Raw genomic sequence first — 26,227 nt, 5'->3', positions numbered from 1 at the left:
AGATAACTGCTTCTGCTAATGAGGGATCATCACTGATAGGTGGGACTTAACTCTTCTAATGACATGTAAAAAGGGAAAATGTAATATAAAAAAATAAATAATAATTTTTACCAATACCATACACTGTTGCCAAATCATTTTAAACCCATTATAAAAGTGTTTTTTGCTTAATAGGTTCCCTTTAACTTTGCACTCAACCAAAGCAATATAACAAAGCAATATAGCAGGTACAGATTCATATTTCCAAAAGTGCATTACTTAACCACAACATGAATGACATCTCATGTTTTACAACTTTGTCAGAAGGATGAGCTGGGGGCTGATTGCCTGCAGTTGCTCTCGAGCTCACATCAACAAATATGCAGCAAATTTTAAATAGGAGCTATCTTTCTTAACAAACAACAGATTTGAGTTTCAGACAACCACATTACCAAAAAAACCTCTTAAAACTACTTTTCATGACACAAGAGCAGTAGTAATAATAAAAATGTCCCTGGCTGGAAGATTCAAGTTCACACAAATAACCTCCTGATGGATCCTCTGTAAAAGCAGAGGAACAAGAGCACATCTGAGGGTTTACACTGTATTGGCAAGAGGTAAACTTTGAATTGGAACAGTGCTTGGCCAGCAATGACGTTTCAAAAAAAAAAAAAAAAAGAGTTAGGATTAGGGTTAGGGCTAAAACTTTATTTCTTTGTCTTTTTTATTTTACAGAAGAAATAATACAGGGCCAGGTTGAATGCAAAACACTAAAAGATTCCTTTTTACTGTGCCAGAGAAATTATGGATCATGAATGAACACAGCTGAGGAAAGACTCACCCATAATACATTGCATCATCCTCAGAAGTACTTTTGCAGCCCTCACAGCAAGCAAAGACCGGTGAGGAAAACAAAGGTTTGCAGACGATATGCAAATAAGAAAAAAAATAAATAAATAAATAAAAATCACACACTGTAAAACTAGATTAGTGACTTCACTTAAAAAAAGTGAGTAAACCTGTTGCAATTAGGAACTGTTAAGCTATTGCAAACTCAACTTAATTCTATGCACATGTACCTGATAATTTTAAAGCACTGAGTTTACTCAATATTTTAAGTAAATTAACCAATGACTTTTTACAGTGTAGATAGATAGATAGATAGATAGATAGATAGATAGATAGATAGATAGATAGATAGATAGATAGATAGATAGATAGATAGATAGATAGATAGATAGATAGATAGATAGATAGATAGATAGATAGATAGATAGATAGATAGATAGATAGATAGATAGATATGGTTAAAGTAGAGCAATATCATAGTTCTGAGGATAAATTTAGAGCGAGAACATGCTGCATCTTTAAAGTTCATTCACTGTCAGTGCGCATGCAAGGACATTGAACTCAATGCATGATTACTAAGTAGTTGACCAGAAAATTGTCATGTTCAAATTGTGTCCAGATGCCCTTGCAGTATGGTGAACCAGATGAAATGGCTCTGCTTTGAGAATGTGCTGGGATGGTCTTGAATTGAAAAAAAAAGAGGCTCATGCACTGATACTTTCTGCAATGTTGGGAATCTGATCTGGTCTGTTAAAAGATATTTTCTACATCTCCACAATCTGTCACAGATGTATCTAACAGTTGGTTTTCAAGTTTAGTTGGTGTTTCTTCTAAACTGATGCGTATATATATTCAGCAGGGTATGCCTAATTGTGCAACGCATTGCACAATGTTATTGGATCATTTTGAAAAGGAAGTCTCTCACACTCATTGCAAGCTTCATTTTTCATTCCTAAAATCAACTGGCAATTTCGTTCAGTTCCTTGGACACTCTCCAATTCACGTGTAATGAACCTCTGTGGGGCCATCAGAGCCTCAGATGTGGTTGATAGTGGAAGGACATCTCTTAGTTTGACTAAAATCACAGCTGCAGAACGCGAGCCAGGAAATTCTCTATTAGCTTTTTTAAGGCTTTCTGTGGGCCTGTGGAAAACACACTATAATCTAATCCGCCCGTGTGGTTTTGTAAATGTAATTAGAGCAGCCGCTGCTTGAGGTCGGCGATCTTGATTCTGGAGGTCCAAAGCTCATCTGTTCAGCTAACCGCAGGCCTAGTTGCTACAGACAGCAAAACAGCAAACAAATGAAGTAGTAATTATGACTGGCATGACCTTTAATTTACGGATTAATGAAAATCTATTAAAGGAGGTATTTTGAAACCAATGTAAAAGCCTCTACGTGTAAATATACAGCTAGTAAAAAATACAAACACGCTCCGAGCTGCCAGTTTGACAGAAAGACGACGCTCACATCACTGCACTCAGGCGGTCAGGAGCCGAATTAGATATAATTCAGTCCACTCTATCAGCCCTTTCCAATAGTCGTGCTGAGCCAAATAGTCCCCTGACAGCCAACTCACATGTGTTTTGTGGACTGGGGACAATTGTCCTTTTGTCCTCATGCATGGACTGCCTCGTTCTGGCTTCTGTTTTAGAAACATTTTTGTGTCCTCTTACGGGTTTGGCCAAGGAACTTTCCTCTTTGGAGATATTTCCTGATAAAATGCACATTTGCCTAATCCTTTAGCTGCAGACTTTGATTAGATGGGACAATTTGTTGTTTGTTTTTCAAATGAAGTGCCCCTCCTACTCTTTCCAACTCACTCAACACAGATTGCGATGAAAGGAGAGAATAATCAAAGAGTTAGTGGTGGAGGTGGTAAAGATTGAGCGGGGGGAGGCAAGTTTGTTTTACCTCTTGCTGATTAAGTTTTCTCAACCAGATTCACAGAGAATTTAAAGGAAAACAAGCTGCTAGAGGGATGTTTTGAAAGGAGAAGTGGATGCTTAGGGTGACATATTTATAAACTGCAGGTCAAAACTATATAAGGCATTGCATTCACTCTTTTGGTGGCCTGATCATATGTATTCCAGCATGAAAAACTTATGTTGCACATGTATATTTGGCAATAGCCAAAAAGGTCAAAATTATAATTTGTTTACTTTTATATTTTACGTATATCAATTATACATATATATAAATTTTTCATAAGTAATATGCATTGCTAAGTGCTTTATTTAGATAAATCTAAAATGGGATTTTTTCAATATTCTGTTTTTTTTAACTGTCGGATTCCAGATTTTCAATAGTTGTACCGTATCTCAGCCAATCATAGTCTTAACCTAAAAATTATGCAACAATGCAAATCTTATTTCAGAGTTGCCAGTCTAAGCCAAATGTCAAATTCCCTGACTTTCACTGACTAAAACGCTTAATTTCCATGACCTACAGTGCTGTTGAGTACACCCTATTTTGAAATGAATATTTATATCCACTTCTCAGTGAATATAGGCAATGTATTTTGGTGCAATAAACAAAACAGATTTATTAAACAGATAAATTTATAAAAATTATATTTTATTCACCAAACATATTTAGAAATTGATAATACAATTAAATTCAAGCAAACTATTGAAAAAAAAAAAACAGCCTACAACAATTCAACAAAATTATTATTTTTTTTTTGCTTCTGTTGATTTTTTCTCTCTTTTAAATATTTGTATTTAATATTTTTCTATAACATAAATTTGGGTGTACTAGTTTTTGGACAGTTATCGTAAGTTATTTTGTTACTTAAGCTCCAGATTTGGCTTCAGTACTGACTAATCTAATGTAAATGCACAATTATAATATTGTATAGCTTCCTATTAAAAATATGAATTTAAAAGAGAGATTTGTGAGGGGTGTACTTATACATGCTGAACACTGTATAATGAATAGAATAAAAAACAGGTGGCTGTTGTCTTGAGCAGACCCTCCATTGTTGTGTGATTCTAAACTAATGCAATTAAGTTTACACACAATTTACAGGAGCTTGCCATTTTTTACGGATGCAGATTTCACAATTTCGGCGCCACTGTAAAATAGTCATAAACAATTTTCTGTATTTTGTGATTTAAAGTTTTTTCCTCCCCATTTATTTATGCTTTTCAATTGCATTATTGGATCTTGATCTTTTCTCCAACAACTCGTGATGAACAGATCATTTTTACAGTGCAGCCAGGACACTGTTCAAATTTCTGCCACACCATCTGCATTGTTTTATATTAAGTACTATTATATTTGCATATCCCCTAACCATAACAACAGGCAAAACACATAATATAAAACACTGTACAGAAAAAAATAATAATTTAATAAAAAGACAAACAACAATTCTATGATAATTCATGACTCGCACTAAGTGAAGTTTCACAAACTAATTTCGAGAGGAGCACGTGATATGATTGATCGCAACTGGTCTCTCATCTGTAATCCTTAGTAAGCCAATCAGATTATCCCAAACTCACTATAAATAGCCCGTCGATCATTACTCCCTTCTGTTCGGTGTTTGAAGAATCCCCCCATCCACCCCATCTCCCCCTTTTCCTCCTTTACTAGGGGGCGCTCTCGAGAACTACCTGACCTCATAACTCTTTACATGCTCGTTAAACAGGTGGGAGCATAGGCTCAATTATCTCCGAGCTCAGGGTTGGAACAGTATGCCAAACCAACACAATCTCACACCAATTTGTAACTTTTTGATTTAGTGGCTAATTCGTATGAATTCGTACAATCTAATTCGTACAATTTAGTATGATTTGCTCATTCCCCAATGACGGTTGGGTTTAGGGGTGGGTTAGGTGCCACGCCTCCTTTTTAAAATCGTACAATTTCGTATGACTGAACTCGAATTCATACAAATTAGCCACTAAACTGACAAAACGTAAAATATTTACGTTTTCTCGTGAGATCAGGCTGGCCAAACCCATATTATCAAGCAATATCTAAGTGTGAACTCTTGAAACAAATATACCCTGACTTTTGATGTCTGGAAAAGATGTTTCAAATGATATTCCATGATATTCCATAAAATTCAATGACCCCTGTTATTTATTCAGCTTTCAGATGATACATATACATCTTAGTTTAACAAGAATATGACCATAATGAAATGATTTTGAAGTCCAGGGTCACATTTGACTACTGTATGTGAGATTATTCAACATTTTTGTTTCTACACAGTTATATATTCAATCACTGTATATACTGTTGTATCTAATGTATGGGGTGTTGTGATACAGTACCTGTAGTTAAAAAGCTGGGCTGGTTACCAAAAGGTTGCAGGTTTGAAACCTGTTAGTTCAATGAACCATTTCTGCTGTGTAACCCCAGGTTGCTCCAGAGGAACTGTCCCTGTAATAAGTGTACAGTAAGTCATTTCGGATAAGCGGATGTCTGCTAAAATGACTACTTGTATCCAAGGCATTCATTAAAAGGAGGGATGGGAAATCATAACCAACAGAGCATGGCGTTATCATACGGTGTGTTCTGGCAAGAAAAGGGACTTTTATTTCCAAACAAATAGACAGTTTGGGATGCTGATTGACCGATACCATAAAACCAAAATGTATAATTGAACTGTATGTCAGCAATTGACAATGCTTAAGTTATATATTTGAAATAATTATTTTTGAGGACTCCATTAGGTTTTAGAGAACGATGAAATGTCATCATTTACTGACCCTCCTCTTTTTTTTCTATACAAGGCATTATATTTTGAAGAATGCTGGAAATCAGTTGACAGTGACTTCCATAATATTTTGTTTGTTTCATCATATGTCTGTCAGTGGCTATGGTTTCCAACATTCTGCAAAATATCTTCTTATATTTTTAATCAAAAAAGAAACTCATATACTGTAGGTTTGGAACCATTTTTGGGTCAATTATTCTTTTAAGTTGATTATTTTTATGAGTTGTGCACCAATTGTAATTAAATTGAGAATGATACTATGATTTCAACAGATTACATGCGCAGGCTCCATATTTATTTATGTTGAAATCTCAGTGCTACAAAAGCATCTGGTATAGTATTCTCCTAGAGTAAACTAGAGAGACTAAGAAATTATGCTATCCAAAAGCATAACAATCTCAAAGGCTAAAAGGCAATATATCTTGAAAAACCTGTTACAGAGTCACAAAACAGTTATAAGATGCTTACAGGATGTTGCTATAAGAAAAAAAAATTGTGAGAGACGTCTGTGAAAGACTGTATTAAAAAAAAACACACACACACACTGGACATGACATCTAAGCAGCTTCAGGCTTGAAGTGGTGGTTTCAGCTCATACCATCCCATACATCACACAATAGACAGAGCTTCATGGGCGAAGGCTAAGGATGAGAGCTCTATTGAAAGAATGCTACAAAAGCCAAGCCTAATGTTTGCAAAGCCTTTCATTTATAAGCCCCAGTTTTTCTGGGATAATGTTGTAGGCCAGATGAAACCAAAGTAAAGCTCTTTGAGAATGCAATGCATATGTTTGTATACAGGTAATGAGATGAAGCTTTAAGGAAAACAATATAAAACATGGTGGAATTCTGTCATGCTTCTGCTTTATTGATTCTACATTCTGATAATACTAAATGGTTCATTTTTCAAAATTGTATACTTAATTCAGGGGTGCTAATAACTGTCAGTCGCAAGTAATTATTAATACAATATATGCATTTTTTATTGCCCTTATTTGATAGGACAGTAGATTGTCAGTAGAGGAAGAATGAGAGGGACAGGATCATTAAAGGTTCATGAGTCAGGACTCAAACTCAGGATGCCCGGAGCGCTGTTGCGCCATATGTTGGAGCTATAGCCACTGAGCCATAGCAGCAAGTGTATACCCACTTTAACTCAAAATGTTTGTGTTTTATTTTAAATAATAAAATTTTCTTAATGAATTCCAGAAACCTTTACCCCTTTAGAGTAATGTGGATTTGTAGGTTGTGTAAATATTGTTTAGTCTTGTCATGTCACACCTATTGAGATTTAAGTTTGTGCTTAATTTTCGACAATTTCCACTTATGCTGCTGTCACTAAATGTATAAGATAAAGTCATTGTATGGAGACTGTTGCATTCCTGTGTTAACAGTTAAAATTGCGTGAAGTCAATAAGTGTAACTGTTACACTAGACTTGTGCCAATTAAGACACAGCCAAAAATCTTAAAGTTTAGGTGGATATAAGCCCACATACTACAGTACAAAGACAGACTGTAACAGACAATTGGCATTGATGACAAATGACAAATAAAGACTTAATGTTCCCTACATTCTTGAGTGTGAATTCACAAAGTGAGAGTTCATAGACACTGAATTCTGTCCAGCTCCATACCAAAAGTTTTGTTCAGGTGTTGATGCATATTAGCTCTCACAATGTAAGGATTTGCTAGCTAAATAAAGGTCTGTTGTTGAAAATCTTCCTTATTAACACTCTGGATGTAGATATACAGAGATATCAGTTTTTTATGGTTGTGTGATTGTCTTACGTCCAGTTCATGCATTGATTCAGTAAGCTCACCTAAAAATATCGTTCTCAACAGCCGGATCAAAGCCGGGGTCAGCTCCTCCGTGAATCCCGCCCTACCGTTTAGCCTAAATAAACCGAAAGGAGGGGCTTGTGTGCGACAGAGAAGCAAAGGGTCCCGTGGTGAGCACTGCAGAGCCGTGTAGTGTGTGTCGGATTTCATTCTGAGAGAGACTCACGAGCGCGCAGCAGTCTGACAAACCCGTCAAATGGCACGACCGAAGCACACAGACTCCCACTAGAGCCGGACCTCACTAACTAATATCTCCATGCACTTGATCGAGCAGCATGCCTCTGCTGAGGTCGTTTTGAAGAGTGACATTTTCACGTGAAAAACGGTTAATTTACTTGAAAGGAAAACTTTATCAGTGATCAAGAATCCCGTCAGACTGATAAAGAAGTGGATAAACGTTAACCTGCCTAAATATACGCTTCCCAAACATGGAGGACATGAAGTCGCGAGTATCACCTCAGTCCGGTTGGGAGAGGACCTGCGGTCAGCATCCCTGTCAAAAGCGCCTTTTGACGAACTGGAAGGACGTGTGTGCTTTCTGTGCGTGTTTAATCTCGTTTGGAGTTTGTGTGTTGCTCTACCTGAGGACGTCAGATCTGCAGTCCAGAGTGCTGAGTTTGGAAAAGGACAGAGATCCCCGTATCTCCAGTTGGATCTCCCTGGAACAGGTGGAGCCCGTCCTGTGGAGTCGATTAGATCAGATATTAGAGGAGGTGAGCGGCAACTTTTATTGTTCAGAAAGTGATAATAGCCTATCTAGTCATACTTACAAAGCCATTTACAAGAGTCAATGGTGCGAGCACGAAGAGAAAGAGAGATCTGCATGTTGTCCAACAAGATCTTAGAAAGTTCAAGAGGGACCTAGAGGTTGAATTTGAATGATATGTGACTGACTATGTTCAGTTTTGTGTTAAAATATGAAAGGTGATGAAACCGACAATCTTACTCTAAATATCTAAGTCAGAATTTTAGTTTGTTTATTTGCCCTTCTTTGTTTACGCACTTTCACTGGGGACAGTTTAAGCTTTGGCCGACTTTCAAACGCACATTAATCAAAACATACCCAAGTTCCTTGGATTGCTTAATAATTTTTATTTGGTAATTAGCGTACAGTATATCATATCTTCATTGCATATTAGTTGCTGCTGTTTTTTAATGTATCCTTTTCGTTTGTAATCTCGGGCAGCTTTTAATAACACTGTAAAAATGCAGGGTTGCACACAATTCATTCATGTTGTCCCAACACAAATCGATTATGTTAATTTAACACTTTTAACAAATTTATGTGGATTGAACATAAAACAATTAAGTTGTCCCAATGAAATCTTAAGAATTGTGTTGTTTTATCTCATTTTAATCAAGTAGTTTGAACAAGTAAAAAAAAAAAAAATTGCTCAAAAAACAAAATTTTTGAGTGTCTAATTGTGATAAAACGCAAAAAAAGTAAAATAAATTATTAAATAATCACATATATCCTAATTTAATCGTTTAATTTAACTAACAGTCAGATTTACTTCTCGACCAACTAGTTAATATTAACTCATTCTTCAATAAACTATTAATTTCACATTCAGCATCACACACACGAGTGAGAACATAAATAAATCCAGATGCATTAAGTTTTTAAGTTATTGTAGCTCTCCAGATGCCGGGTCATACTCTTTTAGATGGCTCAAATTTTTCACATCCTATTTAGCATTGCCCTAGAATGGGTATCTATAAATAATGCAGTCATATTGCCAAAATTTCCTGCTGTCATTTCACACATGCATCTGTCTAGTTGTCTTAATAAAAGTATGATATGATATGATCTGGTAAAATCAGACTGCTTGATAAGCATGTCTGCCTCTGCAAGCCTTGACTGTTGTTGTTCAGCAGAACTGTTATTTGCAGCATGCAGGACCTGCTAAACACATTTTGTCAGCTTATGACACCTGTTTTAAATCAACAATCAAGTACTTCTGCACTGGCCGAGCAAACAGCATCTGTGAGGAATAGGACTGAGCTTGAAGCTGTGAGGTGCAGAAAAGTAAGATATATATGCAGTACATTGCCTGTGGCTGTGGTCCCTTCACACTGGCCTCTGGTGGTTCAGCACCTAGCTGCATGTAAAATATCTGCAGTGTTAAACGTATTTTGGTCGAATTCTGCTTGCGGAAAGGCTGCCATCTCAGTGTCTGTGGTTAATATAATATAGTTTGCAGAGCATGAGGCAGGTTATATGTTATAAAACTATCACTGGAGTAGAGACAGCCAAGTGTGAGTCAACCTGAGGTTGAGTGCGATTGCAGTGTCTGAATAATGAGTCACTGACAGGACATCTCTCTGAAATCTGTCAGGAACTTGTCGAAGATATAGAAATGTGACGTTTTCGCTTATTACAAAGTGTGACTTTGTATTTATAACATTTATAACTAGAGAAGCATATTTCACCAGAATACCTGAATTTTTATAAATAAAAATAGCTATATTACACAATAATGGCAATTATAAAACATAATGGCAGATATTAAAAATAAAATTAAATAAAACGTCCAGATGTGTTACAGTAATGAGCGTTTTGAGGGAAAAAGTCTTTAATTGTAAATTGTTTTCACTTTTGTTTAACACGTATGGGCCTTTGAAAGCATCTGAACTGTTTGTCTCAAGGGTGTTCTCTTATCAAGTCAAGATGTTTTTCATTGACGTATTGACAACAGACATTTCGGCATCACCATTAAACACATGTATAAGTCTCCATTAAAGCTGTGAAACATATACATTGGAAGTGTCTGTTGAAGGTTAGAATGGTGCTGATTTCACAATTTTTAACTGAATGTGCCAGAATGTGCTTTAGGGGTGTAATCAAAATCTGGTTGGGGGGGAAATATAGCTGAGTTTGAGAGAAAGAATGACATAAATCGAGAGAGAGAGAGAGAGAGAGAGAGAGAGAGAGAGAGAGAGAGAGAGAGAGAGAGAGAGAGAGAGAGAGATAGAGTTTGGCCTCTGGGTACAAAGTCTGAGGGTCTTAGCAGTAATCTGACTTAGGAATTGTAAAACGTTTTGTCATCTTTTCAAAATAGATTGTTAAAACCAGATCAAATACTGGGCATCAAGTTACCATTAAAGCTTGGAGGCAGAGAATGTACCCACCCTCCTAACTCATCCACGCAAACACTTGGGCATCAGCTGTCTCATGTCATTACCGCAGCCTTAACATTTACATCACATCATCATGAAACGTGCATGCAAATCATTTTACCTTCACACTAAAATGAAAGGCTCTAAAAATAGATTTTAACAGTGATCCTTTCTGTGAACTTTTTTATTTAGTGTGAAGTACATTTTAACCATTCATTCAATATTTAATGTGTTTAGACGCAAAAAACTCTAAATGCTATTTAATATTTTCTACTAAAATATTTTCTTTTTTCTGACTACCATGTGTAGGCTCAGAAATGTAGTTTTTATAGTGATTAATGTGTTTTTTTCATTGCATTTAAAGTGAAATAACTGAACATAAACATAGGAGGCTGAGAAAAATGCTCATTTTAGGAGAACATTTCAGATGGCCTTTTGCATCTGAACTCTTCATTTGTTTAATAGAATGTTTCCTTTGATGATGCAATAAGAATATTTTAACATCTGTGTTTTGAAATCAGATCTTAAAAATCTGAGCATTTCTATGTTAACCCTCCTGTCGTGTTCACATCATGCCTCTTACTTTAGTATTCCCAGTATTTTTATCTGCTCTTAAATTAGCACAAAAAAATCAATTTCACCACCAAATTTTTATTCAACATTCTTTAGCTGTGAACAATCTCTCAAATTAGTGTTTAACATGAATTTATAGGCTTAGATGTAAAATAACTGCAGTGAAAATACAAATAGGCACTGAAAATGTATTACAAAAGGAACAATAGATGACAGAAATCTAAATAATTTGTTTGAATACCAATAGACAGCTCGCTTAAATAACTATCACAGGGTCTGACCAAAGAAATAGAAAACAGCAAGCAAAAACAAAACGGTATACTTCCAATTTGTCCTTCAATTGGATTATATTAGTGTACTAATGTAGGGAATAGTGAATGGAACTATTGGAGGGTATAGACACAGAATAGAGGGTATAGACACAGAACTAGCACTAGTTACAACTTGGTCATTTTGTAGTGAAAATACTAATGGTCTAATCCAATAAAATAATGGATGCTAAGCTAAGCTAAAAGTGTTCCGCCTAGACCCAGATATAGGCTGAGCAGAGATTGGCTGAAAGAAAGAAAGAAGAAAGCAAGAAAGAAAGAAAGAAAAAAGGAATACGCACACACAAACACACACACAGATAGGTTCACATAAAAGACACCTGTCTAGTCTGTGTGAAGACATGATATATTGTTTCATCAGGTAGTTGCTTCACATTGGAGGATCCAATGCTATCTCATGGCAAATTGTAAGTTTCTGACTTAGTGGCTAATTCGTATGAATTCATACAATCTCATCCGCAAAATTTAGTATGATTTGCTCATACCCCAATGACAGTTGGAATTAGAGGCGGGGTTTGCTGCCACGCCTCCTTTTTAAATCGGACATTTTCCTAAGATTTTCCTACGTCCATTTTCCTTTTTGTACATTTCCTGAGCTTGTACGAATTAGCCACTAAATTGACGAAACTTAAAGTAGTTACCTTTTCTCATAAGATCAGGCTGGAGTATCGGCACATAAGAGCCGGAAAGAGATATGTACACTCAAAAGACATTGTCCAGTCTGAAATGTGTGAGGGAGTGAGCGAGTTGGGGTGGTGTGAATGGGGATGTTTTCTGTCTGATGGTTGAATATAGTCTGGATAACCATTCTTTTCCTACAGTGGTCACTTTTGACCGGGAACACCACAGGTGTAACTGAGTAAAACTCAGTTGAATGAAAGACATGATCATAACTTTTATATGTTCAAGTGCTGTGAAGGATATCATAAGGCCTTGAGGCAATCAGATGTAAAACACAATATTTATGAGCGTTTTAAGTTGTAAATCAGTCAGATTTGACCCAAACAAGAAAGGAAGGTTAAATGGTGTTTAATGAGAAAGGGAATTCATATATGATTCAAAATTGATTACAAAACGTAGGTAGGCATTGCATTAAAAAAATAAAATCAACATTATTCTTGACATCAATCGAAAATGTAATTCATTTGTACATGTTTTACTTTTGATGACAGATTACAAACTTGTTTCTTCTTCTTTGGATTAACATGCACAGATGAATTGTGCACAATATGACCAGAAATACGTATTAAGAAAGTAAACAGTGTCATTGTTTGTTTCATGTTGACTTTGTTTGAGCATAAAGGAACACACCCTAACTGAATTAAATGCATCAGTAACGTCATGTGCTTGATAATGAAAGCTCAAGTCTTCATTTCTTTAGATCTTGTTCAAGGTGCTTCCTTTCAATGTAACTCTTCTTGCTAACTATTCTTTTTTCTTCTCAATGTCACATTGCCTGCATTGTTGTTTATGACAACACTTAGCTTTGTGAAGTGAAATAGGGTCTTACAAGCACTTTCCCATAGTTTGACGTAAAAACACTAAATATGCTGCATTGGAAATCCATCAGTTAAAGCTCTGGCAAGCTCTGTTGTGTGTGTGCATTATCCCTGGACATCGCTCCTGTGGAAAAGCAGTTTACGCACAGCACAGGTTCCTTCCGTAATGCATTTTCCACGGATTTTGTGCTCACAGAACAAATGTCTGCTGGTTAACCCAGCTGTCACACATACAGTATATTTTCATCTTAGCGTTCTTCTGGTTTTCCTTTTCTTCTTGACCTCCATTAACTCTCTTTTTTTCTCCTGTTTTACAATATCTGCAGTTCTGCTGAGTTCAGTAGTGTGGAAAAAACTGCCACAATAGCTTGTAGTGTCTGAGAGTGGTTTGAGTAAAGATTTCTCCAGCTGGGAAGAGGGTTTGCCAGTATCAACCAAATAAAGCCCTGGAACGATTGGTGGTTAATATAAACTGGTGCAAGAGAAATGTCCAAGAATTTTTAAGCTTTAATGTTTCAATGTAAGATGGAAAGGGCATGACCTGTGTAGTATAACTCTGCAAACCCTTGACAAAACTTTACAATTTAAACATAAATCATTGTTCTTCCAGTCAAATGGGATTGCAGTGGGTTTGTCTATTATTATTATAATAGAGATTTTTAGAAGTTTGGGCTGAAAATACAAAAGTAGCTCTCTTAAATGTCACTCTTGTGGAAATTTTATAAAATAAAAACCTGACTGTTACATATAAAGTTAGAGTATATGGTTCACCTACCATACAATAGCTCAGAGTTTCTAAAATACCTGGAAATGTATATTTGGTTCCAAAAAGTGACCTAGTATGCACACAAACATTGTTAATCAAATAACTAACACAGCACCTGTCAGACCCTCACAGTACACTGACGTGATGCTGCTTATAGAGTAAACGGCTACAAAAACTATGCAGAGGCAATAGAAGTGGTGCCCCTGGTGAAGGTTGGAGAACCAAACATATTTGTTAAGCAACTGAGGTCAGTTTAAAATATCTTTTTCTTTTCTCCATGCAATACATTTTTAAATATGTTTTACACAATTATGTTTTTTCTTTTAAAATAGTATTAAATTTGACATACTGTAATACTTTTGTTTAGTTTAATGAACTCATTAAATAATAATAAATAATAAATTATTTTATTTAACATGGGCACATAAATGATCAGATAAGATTGTATATACATTTATTTATACAGGTGTTCACATAAAATTTATATACAGTTGAAGTTAGAATTATTAAACCTCCTAAATTATTAGTTCCCTGTTTAGCAGAACTTTCTCCAGAAGAAAAAATATTATCAGACATACGGTGAAAATTCCCTTGCTCTGTTAAACATCAATAAATATTTAAAAAAGAAAAAAAATCTAATTGGGTTTAATAATTCTGACTTCAACTGTAGTTTTCCACAACAAATAAAACATTTTAGCCACACTTTATATTAATTCATGCTATTATCAAACTATTAAATGAATATTTTGCCCAAAAATGACAATTCTTCACAAAATCATTTCCTCACCCTCCATTTTTTTCAAAACTTAATTGAGTTTATTTCTTCTGTTGAATGCTGGTTGCTGGCAGCTTCACAGTATTCTCTTTTTTAAAGAATTACCATTAATAATAATAATAATAATAATATTAATAATTAAATAATAATACTAATAATTAATATTAGAGTTATTTCTGATGTATCATGTGACTCTGAAGACTGGAGTAGTGAATTAATCTTTAAAATCACTGGAACAAATTATTAAATTAAATTATAAACTACTTTTGAACAGTTATTTTATAGTGCAATAACATTTTACAATTTTTAAATTTGTTCTGTATTTTTTATGAAATAAATGCAGCCTTGGTGAGCAGGAGAAGCTTATTTTAAAACATTTAAAATCCTACTGATCCCAAACTTTTGACCAGCAGTGTAACTCTTTTAAAAGGGATAGTTCATCAAAAAATATATAGATAAAACTATAACAAATAAATGAATTAATTTTACAGTTAATTCACTCATATTACTTATATACTGTAGGTGAAATTTTTATTCAGTATGGCTTCTTCAGCTGAATCTACTGACATTGGTTTTATATAATGCAGATCAATGGTCACCCATTTGAGATTAAAAATAAACACACACAAACAAGTCCAAATGAACTCTCAAGGCTCTTGATGATGCTCTGAAGTCTTTTAAAGCAAAACAATCGGTGTGTGCAAGAAACTGAACATTATTTTCAATATAATTAACTTGGGCAAACAGAGCATGCACTCAGATGCAAGTTCATCGATCAAATTGAGTCATCCTTTCCACATCTTGGACAATCACATTTTGACTAAAACATGGAGCCTTACTCCCTTGTCATCTCACCTTTTGAGTGCGCACTCAGGCATACGGCATCACTTAACTACAAGCTCATGCTCACTACAAATATGTGCACACAGAGTAGTGTACTATAGCACTATAGTAAATAATGCTCAGTTTCTTACACAGACCAATCATGTTAATTCATAATACCCTAGTGTATCATCTGGAGCCACATGAATTAATTTAAACTTGTTTGTATGCATTTATTTTTATCTTAAAAACAAGGACCATTGACTTGCATAATATGAATTGTCAAGGACCACAAATTCAGTTCAAATCTTCATTCAAGATTTCACACTTAGCTAATGCTTGAATAAGTTAAAGCGTATTTAGGATGCTGTCCCGGGAGAGAGCCCTGAGCACTGAGGATCCACAGGATCAGGGCTTCCTCCATTTAGACAGGAGGTAGAGAGAGGAGTTTGAGCTCAGGTCTCGGGAACTCCCCTGCTATTGGATTTTGGGAAGGAGTGGAAGGAGTCAGGGTGGAAAGGAAAGGGGGTTTTGTTACTATTTATAGCATTTGAATACGTCTGATTGGTTGGTTAGTGATTGATGTTGCGAGCCCAGCCGTGGTCAATCATAGCATGTCATTCTCTCGAAATTTGTTTATAAAACTTCACTTAATGTTCTACTGAAGGAAAAAGTCACCTAAATAAATCTTCAGTGAACTTGACATTTTCATTTTTAGATTAGGTATTCCTTTAACAAAGCTCAGTGATCATGTGGGAAAACTTTCCATGACTTCAGGAATCCAAGCTAACAGCTAACAGCTAACTAACTTTATTTTATGCACAGCATAGTCTGCACAACTTATTTGAATTGTCCTATTTGTTTAATTTTCAGAAACTAGCTGCACGTCTACCGAAGATACGGTCGGCTCGGGATGCACCTCACAGCTGCGTCTGTCCACCAGGTAGGTTTCTTAACTCCATTCATTCATTAATCCACAGCACAGTCTGCTCCGCCTGATTCTTCTGATATGCAGCTGATTGTATGTTGTGGTTAAGTCTTTTGTTTGTAGATATGTGAACAGATGCTATTTTAAGCTTCAGTGATATGATTACCTTCGACAAGATCTCATTTCCCAATGAGATGTAAATAAGTGAAAAGAGTTTGCCTTCCCCTATCCGTTGGCTTTCATCTGACTGCCATTGCTGTGGTGACAGGTGCAGTCATATTTTCATGTGCTGTTGGCAGTCATTGGTTTCACTTTGTGTTTGAGTGGGTTGTGATGCAAGCCGGAGTGTTGAGATGGCATCATCTGGCTGTTCCTGAGCACAGGGAACAGTCAACAAGGTTCACAGGGGAAAACTAACAAGTCACATCCGTACAAAACGTCCAAGAAAACTACCCTGTTAACACAATGTTTAAAAGCTTTTAGTTTTTTAGTGTATGTTTCATGAAATTAAATATTGTATTAATGCATAAAAGTTTTGAAATAAGCAAATAAATGCAGCAATAATGTCATTTATTTGAACTGGAAATATTTATTTATTATTTATTTTTTCACCAATTGTGGCTTAAATTATAACTTTTTTTGATAGGTATAATGCATCCTTGCTGAATAAAAGTATTTAATTTTAAACTGTATCAGTTTTCTCTCAAAAAAAATATATAATGAGCATGTTTTCAGCACACTGTAAAAAATCTAACTTGAAAAAAGTTGAAATTACTTGTGTTTTTAATTTTTTTTTTTTTTTGTTGGTTTGGCAAAAATCTGTAAAAATGTCTGTACAACTACATTTAACACATTTACTTAAATCTAAATTTTCTTCATTAAGGTAAACAGATTAGTTTTGTGAGCAAACTTTGCAAGTTTACCCAAAAAAAGGCTTCTGGAAACTTGTTACTTTAAGCTCCTTAGACCTCCTCACTTGAAAAAATAAAGGTTGCATTATTATTAACTCTAACAACAACAACGACAAAAATAATAGTAACACCAAAATTAAAATTAATGTCATTATTATTAACAACAACAACACAACATTAAAATACTACTGCAGTAATGCTAATGTAATTTGAAATTATTATTCATTTGGGCAGCTGCACAAAGACTTTCCATGTGAATTTTTTATTTCATATTTATCTAGTTCGCTCTACAAAATGAAACACTTAGTGGATGTGGACTGTTAATTTGTATTTAACTGTTATGTATATGAAAGTTTTTTTCCTAACAAAATTAAAGTTGAAATTCAAATGCTTAAAAAGATCAAATAATATATTGAACTTTGCAAACAACTACCCAAATGATAAATCAAACGCTCAAATGATCAAATAATAAATCAAAATGCATTCCAGAATGAAAAAATCGAATGTATTTGATATTTAAATATTTATGAACAGCTCCGTAAAATCCTGTAATAATTACACACAGCTGGACGCTCATGATGGACTGATTACTAGGACTATAGACACCTCATTCACACAGACTCTTTGCTGATTCGTGTTTTTTTTTTTACCTCTGAAGCATTACAAAGTGGTTTTCCCAGTTTGTCCTGCCATGTTCCTTGATCCTTGCCTTGTTTACCGTTATTGTTGTTTTGGCTCCTGTCCTGTTTTTAATTCTGTGTCCAGTAAATGTTTTGTTAACATTTGTCTCTGTTTTATATATATATATATATATATATATATATATATATATATATATATATATATATATATATATATATATATATATATATATATATATATATATATATATATATATATATATATATATATTTATTTATTTATTTTCAATTGAACTATGTTAGTTTGTTCTAATTATGTATTATTTCTTAGTACCAATTTCCAAAGTTTTTTGTCCACTGAACTTCAGACACTTTAGGTCAGTGCAACTGATGTTTTCGAAAATAGAACACAGGAAAAAATGAAAATAAATCGGGATTATGTTTTTTTTGTTCACTCAACTTCAGGAATTCCAGTTCTACAGACCAAAATGTTCAGTTGGCACAACCTAAAAAGTTGTTACAGAGTAGTCCACCTCTCCAGAAAACTAATAACCTTATGTTAACTCAACACCATTTTTTTTGTATTACTGACAAATTATTTAGGTTGCTGGTGTTTTCAAGAAAAGAGAAAGGAAATAAGGATTATGTTTTGTTGTTGTTGTTGTTGTTGTTGTTGTACTGGGTTAAAATCTTTTACAGTGCATTGATAACATAAGAAATTCTTCTTTAACATGACATCAGCATACACTGTAAAACGTCTTTGCCTGCATTACTTAAAAAAGTGAGTAAACTCATTGTAACTTGGAACTGTTAAGGTGACAACATACTTTTTATAATTATGCACATATTTCTATAATTTTAAGTCAATGGGTTTGCTCACTTTTAAACTAATGTCAACTAATTGCTTCAAAAGCAACACACTCAAAACAAATTATTTTGTTGCTTGTTCAAACTACTTATTTAAGTTGAGTTAAAACAACACAATTCTTGAGCTTTTGTTGGGGTAACTTGATTATTTTATGTTCAATCCACTTAAATTTGTAAAAAAAATAATAAGTTAACTCAATTCGTTTATGTTGTCCCAACACAAAATGATTGTGTGGAACCCAGCATTTTTTAAAGTGCAGGTCTATTCACTTTTTTAAGTAAAGTCAATTGATTATTTTTTTAATCTGAAAGATAAGATGAAGACTAGAGTGAATCAGAGGAATACTCATGTAATAAAGTATATTAAAAGAGAAAACTGATATTTTAAGTTGTAATAAATTACAATTTTTCTGTTTTTTATAATTATAATTTAAATGTTAACTATAAAAGGTTTGACAAGAATAAGAGACTTATAAACATAACAACTTTTTTTTTAACTATTCCTAACTAAAATTTCCAAGCAGCTACATTTTTATTTGCTTTCCTAACATATCCTCCAGATGTCAGTCATTAGACAACCTCTTGTGTTATAGCCTGTGCTTGTGTTATAGCCTGCGCTTATGTGTATGTATGCGCGTGTGAATTTACACAACTCCGAGAACCAGGCCAGATGGTACAGACATCTCAGTGTTAATTAGGCCAGTCAGTACTAGTCATTGTTGTGTTAACTGAGTGGGAAGTGACTTCAGACAGCGTAGTGAAACCGGTTTAAGATGGACATGTCGTGGATAGGCACTTCTGCTCCAGGTGTGGGGACCGTTTAACAGCAGGCATCCCAGATGATGATCGTGTTTGTTGTTAAGCCTTTATTGCTATGCCGTGGGAGAGTGTCTGATCTCGCAATACAGGCTGTGCGTTTCTCATAGTTTTTTTTTACTCCATTTCAAACATTTAATGACAACCAGACAAAAGATGTGCATGAAAGTCTTTTAGTTCTTTGTCAACTGAAAGCTGAATTAACTGTAGTTACAGTATAGTGCAGTGATTGTATACATTGTGCTTGGTTTTTGATGAATGCATGTGTATAAATACTGTGTGTATGTAAAGAAGCGTCCTCAAATATGTCGTTCTCAATGTCGCCAGCTGCCGCTTGTCAATCACTCCAGCACGAAGTGTTCAGATGGCTTCCATTCCATTGTTTATTTTGAGTGCTCAGCGGTGGGCAATAGTCTGTGGCCCTTTCATCAAACACATAGACTCTCATGTATACATATAACATTGATTTACTGTTTGAGGTAGAGAATAGGGGCAATACTATGTCTGTTTGTAAGGGTATAGAGTAAATGCATTAACAAATAGTGCACTAGTATAGTCAGCATTTCCTCTTCTAAATTCATTTAATATGTGTTTGACCAAGTACAGTGGATTATTAAAGGTGCAGTAGGTGATCGTCTTCAGAACATTTTTGTTGTGCTGGTTGAAAGTCACTTCACATTCCAATAGTAACGATTAAAGTAAATGATCTAAATGTATTTATATGTATTTATATATTCTGGGTAAGGCATAAAACTAAAAAAAATTCATTCAATTAGAAATTGTCGGGCCGACAATTCACATAATTCTTATAAGTAACCCAAACTGTCTGTCAACAAATGTAGATTTGAACAACTGCGCACCTCTGTTCACGCAGATCTGCCGTTTGCGCCATGTTCATGTGGACACGAGTGACAGCGGTAAAAACAAATTCTGAATCAAAACTTTTTAAAATCCTGAATCAATATTGGAGTTACTTTTGCACGCTGGAGGAAGGATGACACCATAGCTGAAGTATTTTTTTTAGACATGTACTGTAATGCTATTATTTTTTTAAAAGTATTTTAGTCATGCAAAACTTAAGTAGATTGTGTTGTTTTACGAATGGGTTATATGCACAGAAGTGTTGTTCAGCCACTGAAACCTTTTGGCAAAAGACTGATGTGACTATTTTCTGTTTCATAAGGGATCTTTTACAGCATCGATAATGTTGATTTTTTTGAGTTTAACAACAAAACATCAGTAAACAGCGCTATTCCGCCTAGCCTGCTTTACTGAGATGAAGTTTATTTTATATTCACATCACATTGGTTCATTTTTGAACAATGACCACCTGTGATGCGCTCCCTATGTTGTTTACCATGCTACTTTGAATATTCGGTCTGAAATAGCATGTAAGTATGGTTTAGTAATAAGTGTAATTCCTGCATGTCGCCGGCCAACCAGTAATGGCCCATTTCAACTGAGTGGTACGGTACAGTTTGGTACACTTTTATGGATGTTCCCCCGTCAAAGGGTACCTACAAGCAAACTGTACCGCACCACTTTTTGGTCACCCTTTGCAAATGGTACCAACAAGCCCAAAGAGTACCATAAGGTGGAGCTAGACGTGCAGCTGAGCGCTATTGGTTTACAGAGAAACGTCACTCACAGAAGCAGGAGAATGAAAAAAGAGGAAGCGCCATTTTAATAACACAACCGAGACATTACACCATAATATTATATACGTATAATAACAAGCCATGGTCGACCCAAGCTCAAACTAACCTTGTCATTGTCTTGATGTACAGCCACAAAGCCAAGAAGAACAAAATCTGCTGTGTCTTGTTGTTTTAGGCCATTTAAAGTACAAGCGGTTTCACGTTCTCCAGAGAGCTCGCCCCGCGTCTACATTTGAAATAATGAACTTTTTGAGCTGATAATAATAACGTGCACGTGATCATTGAAGCGCTTTCCACATCCAATCCTGTCAGAACGAGACAAACCCAAGAGTGAATCACAAAAAAGCAAAAGAGAAGCCTGAAAAAACAGCAGCAAATGATGCTTCTGCAACTTTTAAACTTTTAGTTTAACTATTATCATCACCTTTTGGACTATTATGAACTCGGAATGACTCTCTAACAGAGGCTACATGTGTTGATGAAGATTACAGGCAAATATGAGAGGTTTGCACTGACTGTGGGCTAAACTTCGTGTTCTATTTGAACCCAAAAAAAGACAAAATATCTGCTGTGCGTAGTTTTTCTGTAATTGGTATCATATCGGAGACTATAAGGGTCTGTATGTGTTCATATATGTTGCATTTATTTATTTATTTCATATAATTGCAGACGTTACAGTAGGCTATTTTGCATTGATATGCAGTTATAATCAAATCATGTTCATAGAAAGGTTAGTAATGAACATTTATACACAAGTATTTATGTTTATAAAGCACCTGTTTTGTGAGAAGAGCTTCTCATATGATATGTGCATGACCCTTACTGCTTGACTGTGACATTTCCTAGAGTAAAAATGACATCGTCTGAAACTTTGTCATACAACATGCCCACCAAAAAGGTACCTTTTGGCAGTAGAAACCCAAGCTGGATAAAGGTGACCCGTACTGACCCGTACCGTACCTTTCAGTGGAAACGGGCATTAAGCATACAGTAGTCACTTTAGAACAAAGAGCATGAGAGAGTGAGACCATCGATCCTTGCGTGCATGTTTTGCTTGCTAACTACATAACTGAAAACGTGCTAGGTATAATACAGTTTTTTCGTTCGGAATTGTAGTATTATAAAGTACTATAAAGTTTTCTAACTGGCGAATGACATGATCTAATGGATCTCTGTCATATTTAATGTGTACGTTTGTGATTTCAGGAGGTGTGGCTTTGGATGGCAGGGCAGGGATTGTATTTGAAACCTATTATGCTAACCGGTTAGCATTTAAGCAGATCACCTGCTGCACCTTTAATCTTGTCTTATTATGTTAAGCAAGATGATGTGTGGTCTGTCTGGTAAACGACATGGTGGTTTTTAAATTGAATTCTATTCTATTTTTTTCAGTTTGAGTCTGTTCCTCTTGTAGGAACAACATAACACCTGGCATATGGGCTTGCGGAATGTTTCAACACATTCAAATGAGTTTATTTTTTCTGATTTTGCAAATCCCAAAGGGCTTCAGAGGTTAAGTTCACTCAGCTCGTGTTTAAAAAGTCATTTGGCCCATTTGCATTCACTCAGAATCCTCCAAGATTTGTTTTTATTAACAAAGTCAGAGTCAGTTCATCCGTGCAACTGTTTACTGGAGCGGTTACAGTGCCACACAGTCTTACTATGAAGAAAATGATTCACCTTCTCGGAGTTGGGCTGCTCGATTATTTTTGGTCAATATTGTAATCACGACAATTATGTTTGGGCTATATGATGAAAAACAAGCTAAGAAAAAAAACAAACTGACAAAAACTTCTCAAAATGATTGAAAATCAAAAATACAAATGAATAAAAATAGACAAATAATAGACAAATGAAACAAACTGTGCTTTAAGCATAGCCTTCGTTGGAAGAATTAAATTTGATTTGTTTCTTATTAAAGGTACAAATTTCCTTCAGTCAAGAGCATTTGTTTTGTCTTTTTTTGTTTGAGCAATAATGAAAAACTCAGTCTGCAGCAGGAATATAGCCTGCTGTCACTTTAAGAGCCACGCTGATCCAATTTACTGTTACACATGCATTTCCATTCTTAAATCTTTATGTTTAATTTATTACATACCAAACAAGGGTTTCTGTGAATGAATCATCAAGTGCCATTTTGACTCATTTCTGCCTTTATTTGTACCATTTATGCACAAACTCTTAAGCTAAAAGATGACTTTACATGTCCATGTTCTTTTCATCTCTGAGCAGATGCTCAGAAAGCACAAGTTATTTGCATTTTTTTTAAATAAATGAATTCGGACTGCTGGAAAAGGATGCAATAATAGTTTTATTTCGATTTTAGTTTTTTTATTAATCATTGTAGGCCAAAACTTATAATAAATGGTAACAAAAACTTTAAGGGGTGGTCCACTTCGATATCATGTTTTAAACTGTAGTTTATGCATAATGTAGCTGTGTGAACATTAACAACATCTCTGAATGTAATACGCTCAAACTTCAATGCAAAGGGAGACATTGGCTTTTACAGAGTTAGCTTAGCAAAGCCTACAGCGAACAAAGTTTAGGGGACTACCAAAAAATACATCCGAACTAGTGAGATCACAAACACTTCATGTTACGCAAATTCACCATGCACATACACCCCGCGCAGCAAAGGGGCTTGGCCAGAGGTGCTGCAATGTTGTAATATAGCAGAGAAAGCTAAAATGACGTCCAAATGCTGCTATTTCCACAGAGCTTGTTCTGTTTTTGTATTTGGGCTTCCAAAGGACACAACGCAAAGAGAGAAGTGCTTACAATTTAGTTTTATTTATGTCCAGAGAATTATAAATATATATATAGCCAGCATTTGACAATGGACAGCCTCCAGAATCTCTCCCAGTTCAATGCTGGATTCGGCTCAAAACTCCTTCACCCATTATAGACGAAGATGTGGATTGTGAGCCACAACCTGTTCATATTTTTATTTGTTAAAATTAATCTATTACATGCACAGTTTCTAGCGTTAACGTTATGTTGTAGCAAGGACGTAAACAAGGATGTAAACAACGGGAAATGCTACTTCACACTGTTAACATATTAGCTACAAATTCATCTTTATCGATCTAACAGCTGTAAACAGCCACACTCTTCAGTACCTCGTGCAGTGTCTCTCTATGTGGTCGCTTTTCGTGCACTCTACATATCAAACAATGAACTCGCAAAAGATATGTGAACTTTTTTTATTACTTGCAAAGGTTTATTTCTTGCAAGGGTTTATATGTGAAAGATACTTGTCAGATTTTATTTTAGAGAGCAAGCGTGAGGTTCTGCAGTGTCCTCTGTGTCATTTTTTTGTCTGATTCAGGCATAAACTGATACGGCTAACAGCTACTCTGACTGATAGTTGTTTACACAGTGCAAAAGCACATGCGTGTAGGATGGAGCCGATCGTCGAATCACAGCACAGTATGTTAGCTGACCAATCAGAGCCTCATGAGGATGGACCTTTCAGAGGAACTAGGAAATGTGACAGTCGTTTTCATGTTAGCAGAGTATCTGTATATAATTAAAGTAATATATATGAAAAAATAATGTGATTTTCTACAAGTGAAGCATGAGCACACATTGCTTTGCATCTTATAAACACAACCAAGCCTTAAAAATACACAGTGGGCCACCCCTTTAATAACAAATGCAGTTTTGATTGATTGCACAGCTTCACATTACAGGGAAATCTCTTTTCATGTATGTTATGTTCCCACAGTTTTTGACCCATTCAATGTGACTACACAGTCAAACTTGGGATTTTATTGTGATGTGAGTTATTATAAAAAAAATCTTAAATGATACTATTAAAACAAACAAATGGCATGCATTTGGAAAATTAATACAATATTAACAATCAAAGAAAACATATGCTAATAACAGCGTGCCCTTATTCTTAAAAAATGTGACCTAACAAATAGGCATAGGCCGGTATGAGATTCTGACGGTATGAGAACCTTGGATAAAACTATCACTGTTTCACGGTATTACGGTATTGCGATTGCTGCTCTAAAATATATTCTATTTAAATGTCTGGATAAAAAAACAACACAATATGAGCACAATATACACTTTGAACACAATATATTTTAATTTGGGAAACATTTAAAATATTTTGGAGCAGTAAACATGTCAACCTAAAGAATTCAAATCTATCATTGACTTCTGCTGTCTTCATTAGTTTCAAAAACACAGATTTCTTTACAATTTAAAATGGCGTCTTTGGATATCTTTTCTGCTGGAGATACTGTTGTCCTAAAAAAAGAAAACAAAACGTTAAAAAAACCATACATATACCTTAGGAATGGTATTACAGAAAACTTTTCCAAACCGCGGTATACTTTGAAAATGGTTATCGTCCCATGCCTACTAACAATGCAAGGTAAATCGAGATAACATTAAATAAGTGTCTACTTGTAGTGAGTATAAACATGATTTGTGCCGACCACAGTGTATTTTGTGCCGTGATTTATTAGCTGACAAAAGCACAAAACTATTAAAAGAGACATTTGAAACCAAACACACAAACAAACCACACTGTAAAAAATAAAAAGTTGAGTTAACTTAAAAATTTAAAGCAACTGGCTGCAAAGAAATTGAGAGTTTATTCAACCTCAGTGGTTGAAGTGCCAAATTATGTTTTTAAGTTGACTGAAAATGCTGGTTTAAGTGAAGTGTACTTTATTGAATATGTTGATTCTGCTCAATTTCAAAAAACAATTTTGCACAACTTCACCCACTGAAGTTTAAAAACTCAATATTTCTTTTTAAAATTTTAAGTTAACTCAGCGTTTAATGTTTGACAGTGCAGGAAGTAAACACTCAAATGAAGAAATCAAAGTTTTGCGTATCCTCAACTGATTTAATTATTTTCATTGAACAAACAGTTCCAAACATGCAGCTAAAAAGTTTTCATGAGTAAACTCAACACTGAGCTCAAAAACATCTCCACCTAACTTAGAATTGTAAACTGAGTTAACAATATGTAGGTTGGAATTTTTACAGTGCAGTTGAAAGGATCATAACACTTTAATAAATATTTAAGTGCATTTCTTTGTTTGATTTTGTTCACTTTTTGTACACTAAGTGAAGTTTAGTTATAAACAAGTTTC

General features: G+C 34.9%; 1 protein-coding gene across 1 annotated transcript in view; it reads left to right on the top strand.

The window, feature by feature from the left end:
* Positions 1–7,506: 7,506 nt before the first annotated feature.
* LOC130239329 (collagen alpha-1(XXIII) chain-like) overlaps positions 7,507–26,227 on the top strand; it is a 74,293-nt gene continuing 55,572 nt past the window's right edge. The window contains exons 1-2 of the mRNA XM_056470434.1: positions 7,507–8,112; positions 16,157–16,226. Of these exons, the coding sequence (XP_056326409.1) occupies positions 7,828–8,112; positions 16,157–16,226 (355 nt within the window). The 5' untranslated portion in view covers positions 7,507–7,827. The remainder of the gene's footprint in view (positions 8,113–16,156; positions 16,227–26,227) is intronic.

The sequence above is a fragment of the Danio aesculapii genome, chromosome 13 (assembly GCF_903798145.1).
Source record: "Danio aesculapii chromosome 13, fDanAes4.1, whole genome shotgun sequence".
In the NCBI taxonomy this organism is placed as follows: Eukaryota; Metazoa; Chordata; class Actinopteri; order Cypriniformes; family Danionidae; genus Danio; species Danio aesculapii.
This window is presented reverse-complemented; position numbering and strand designations above follow the sequence as displayed.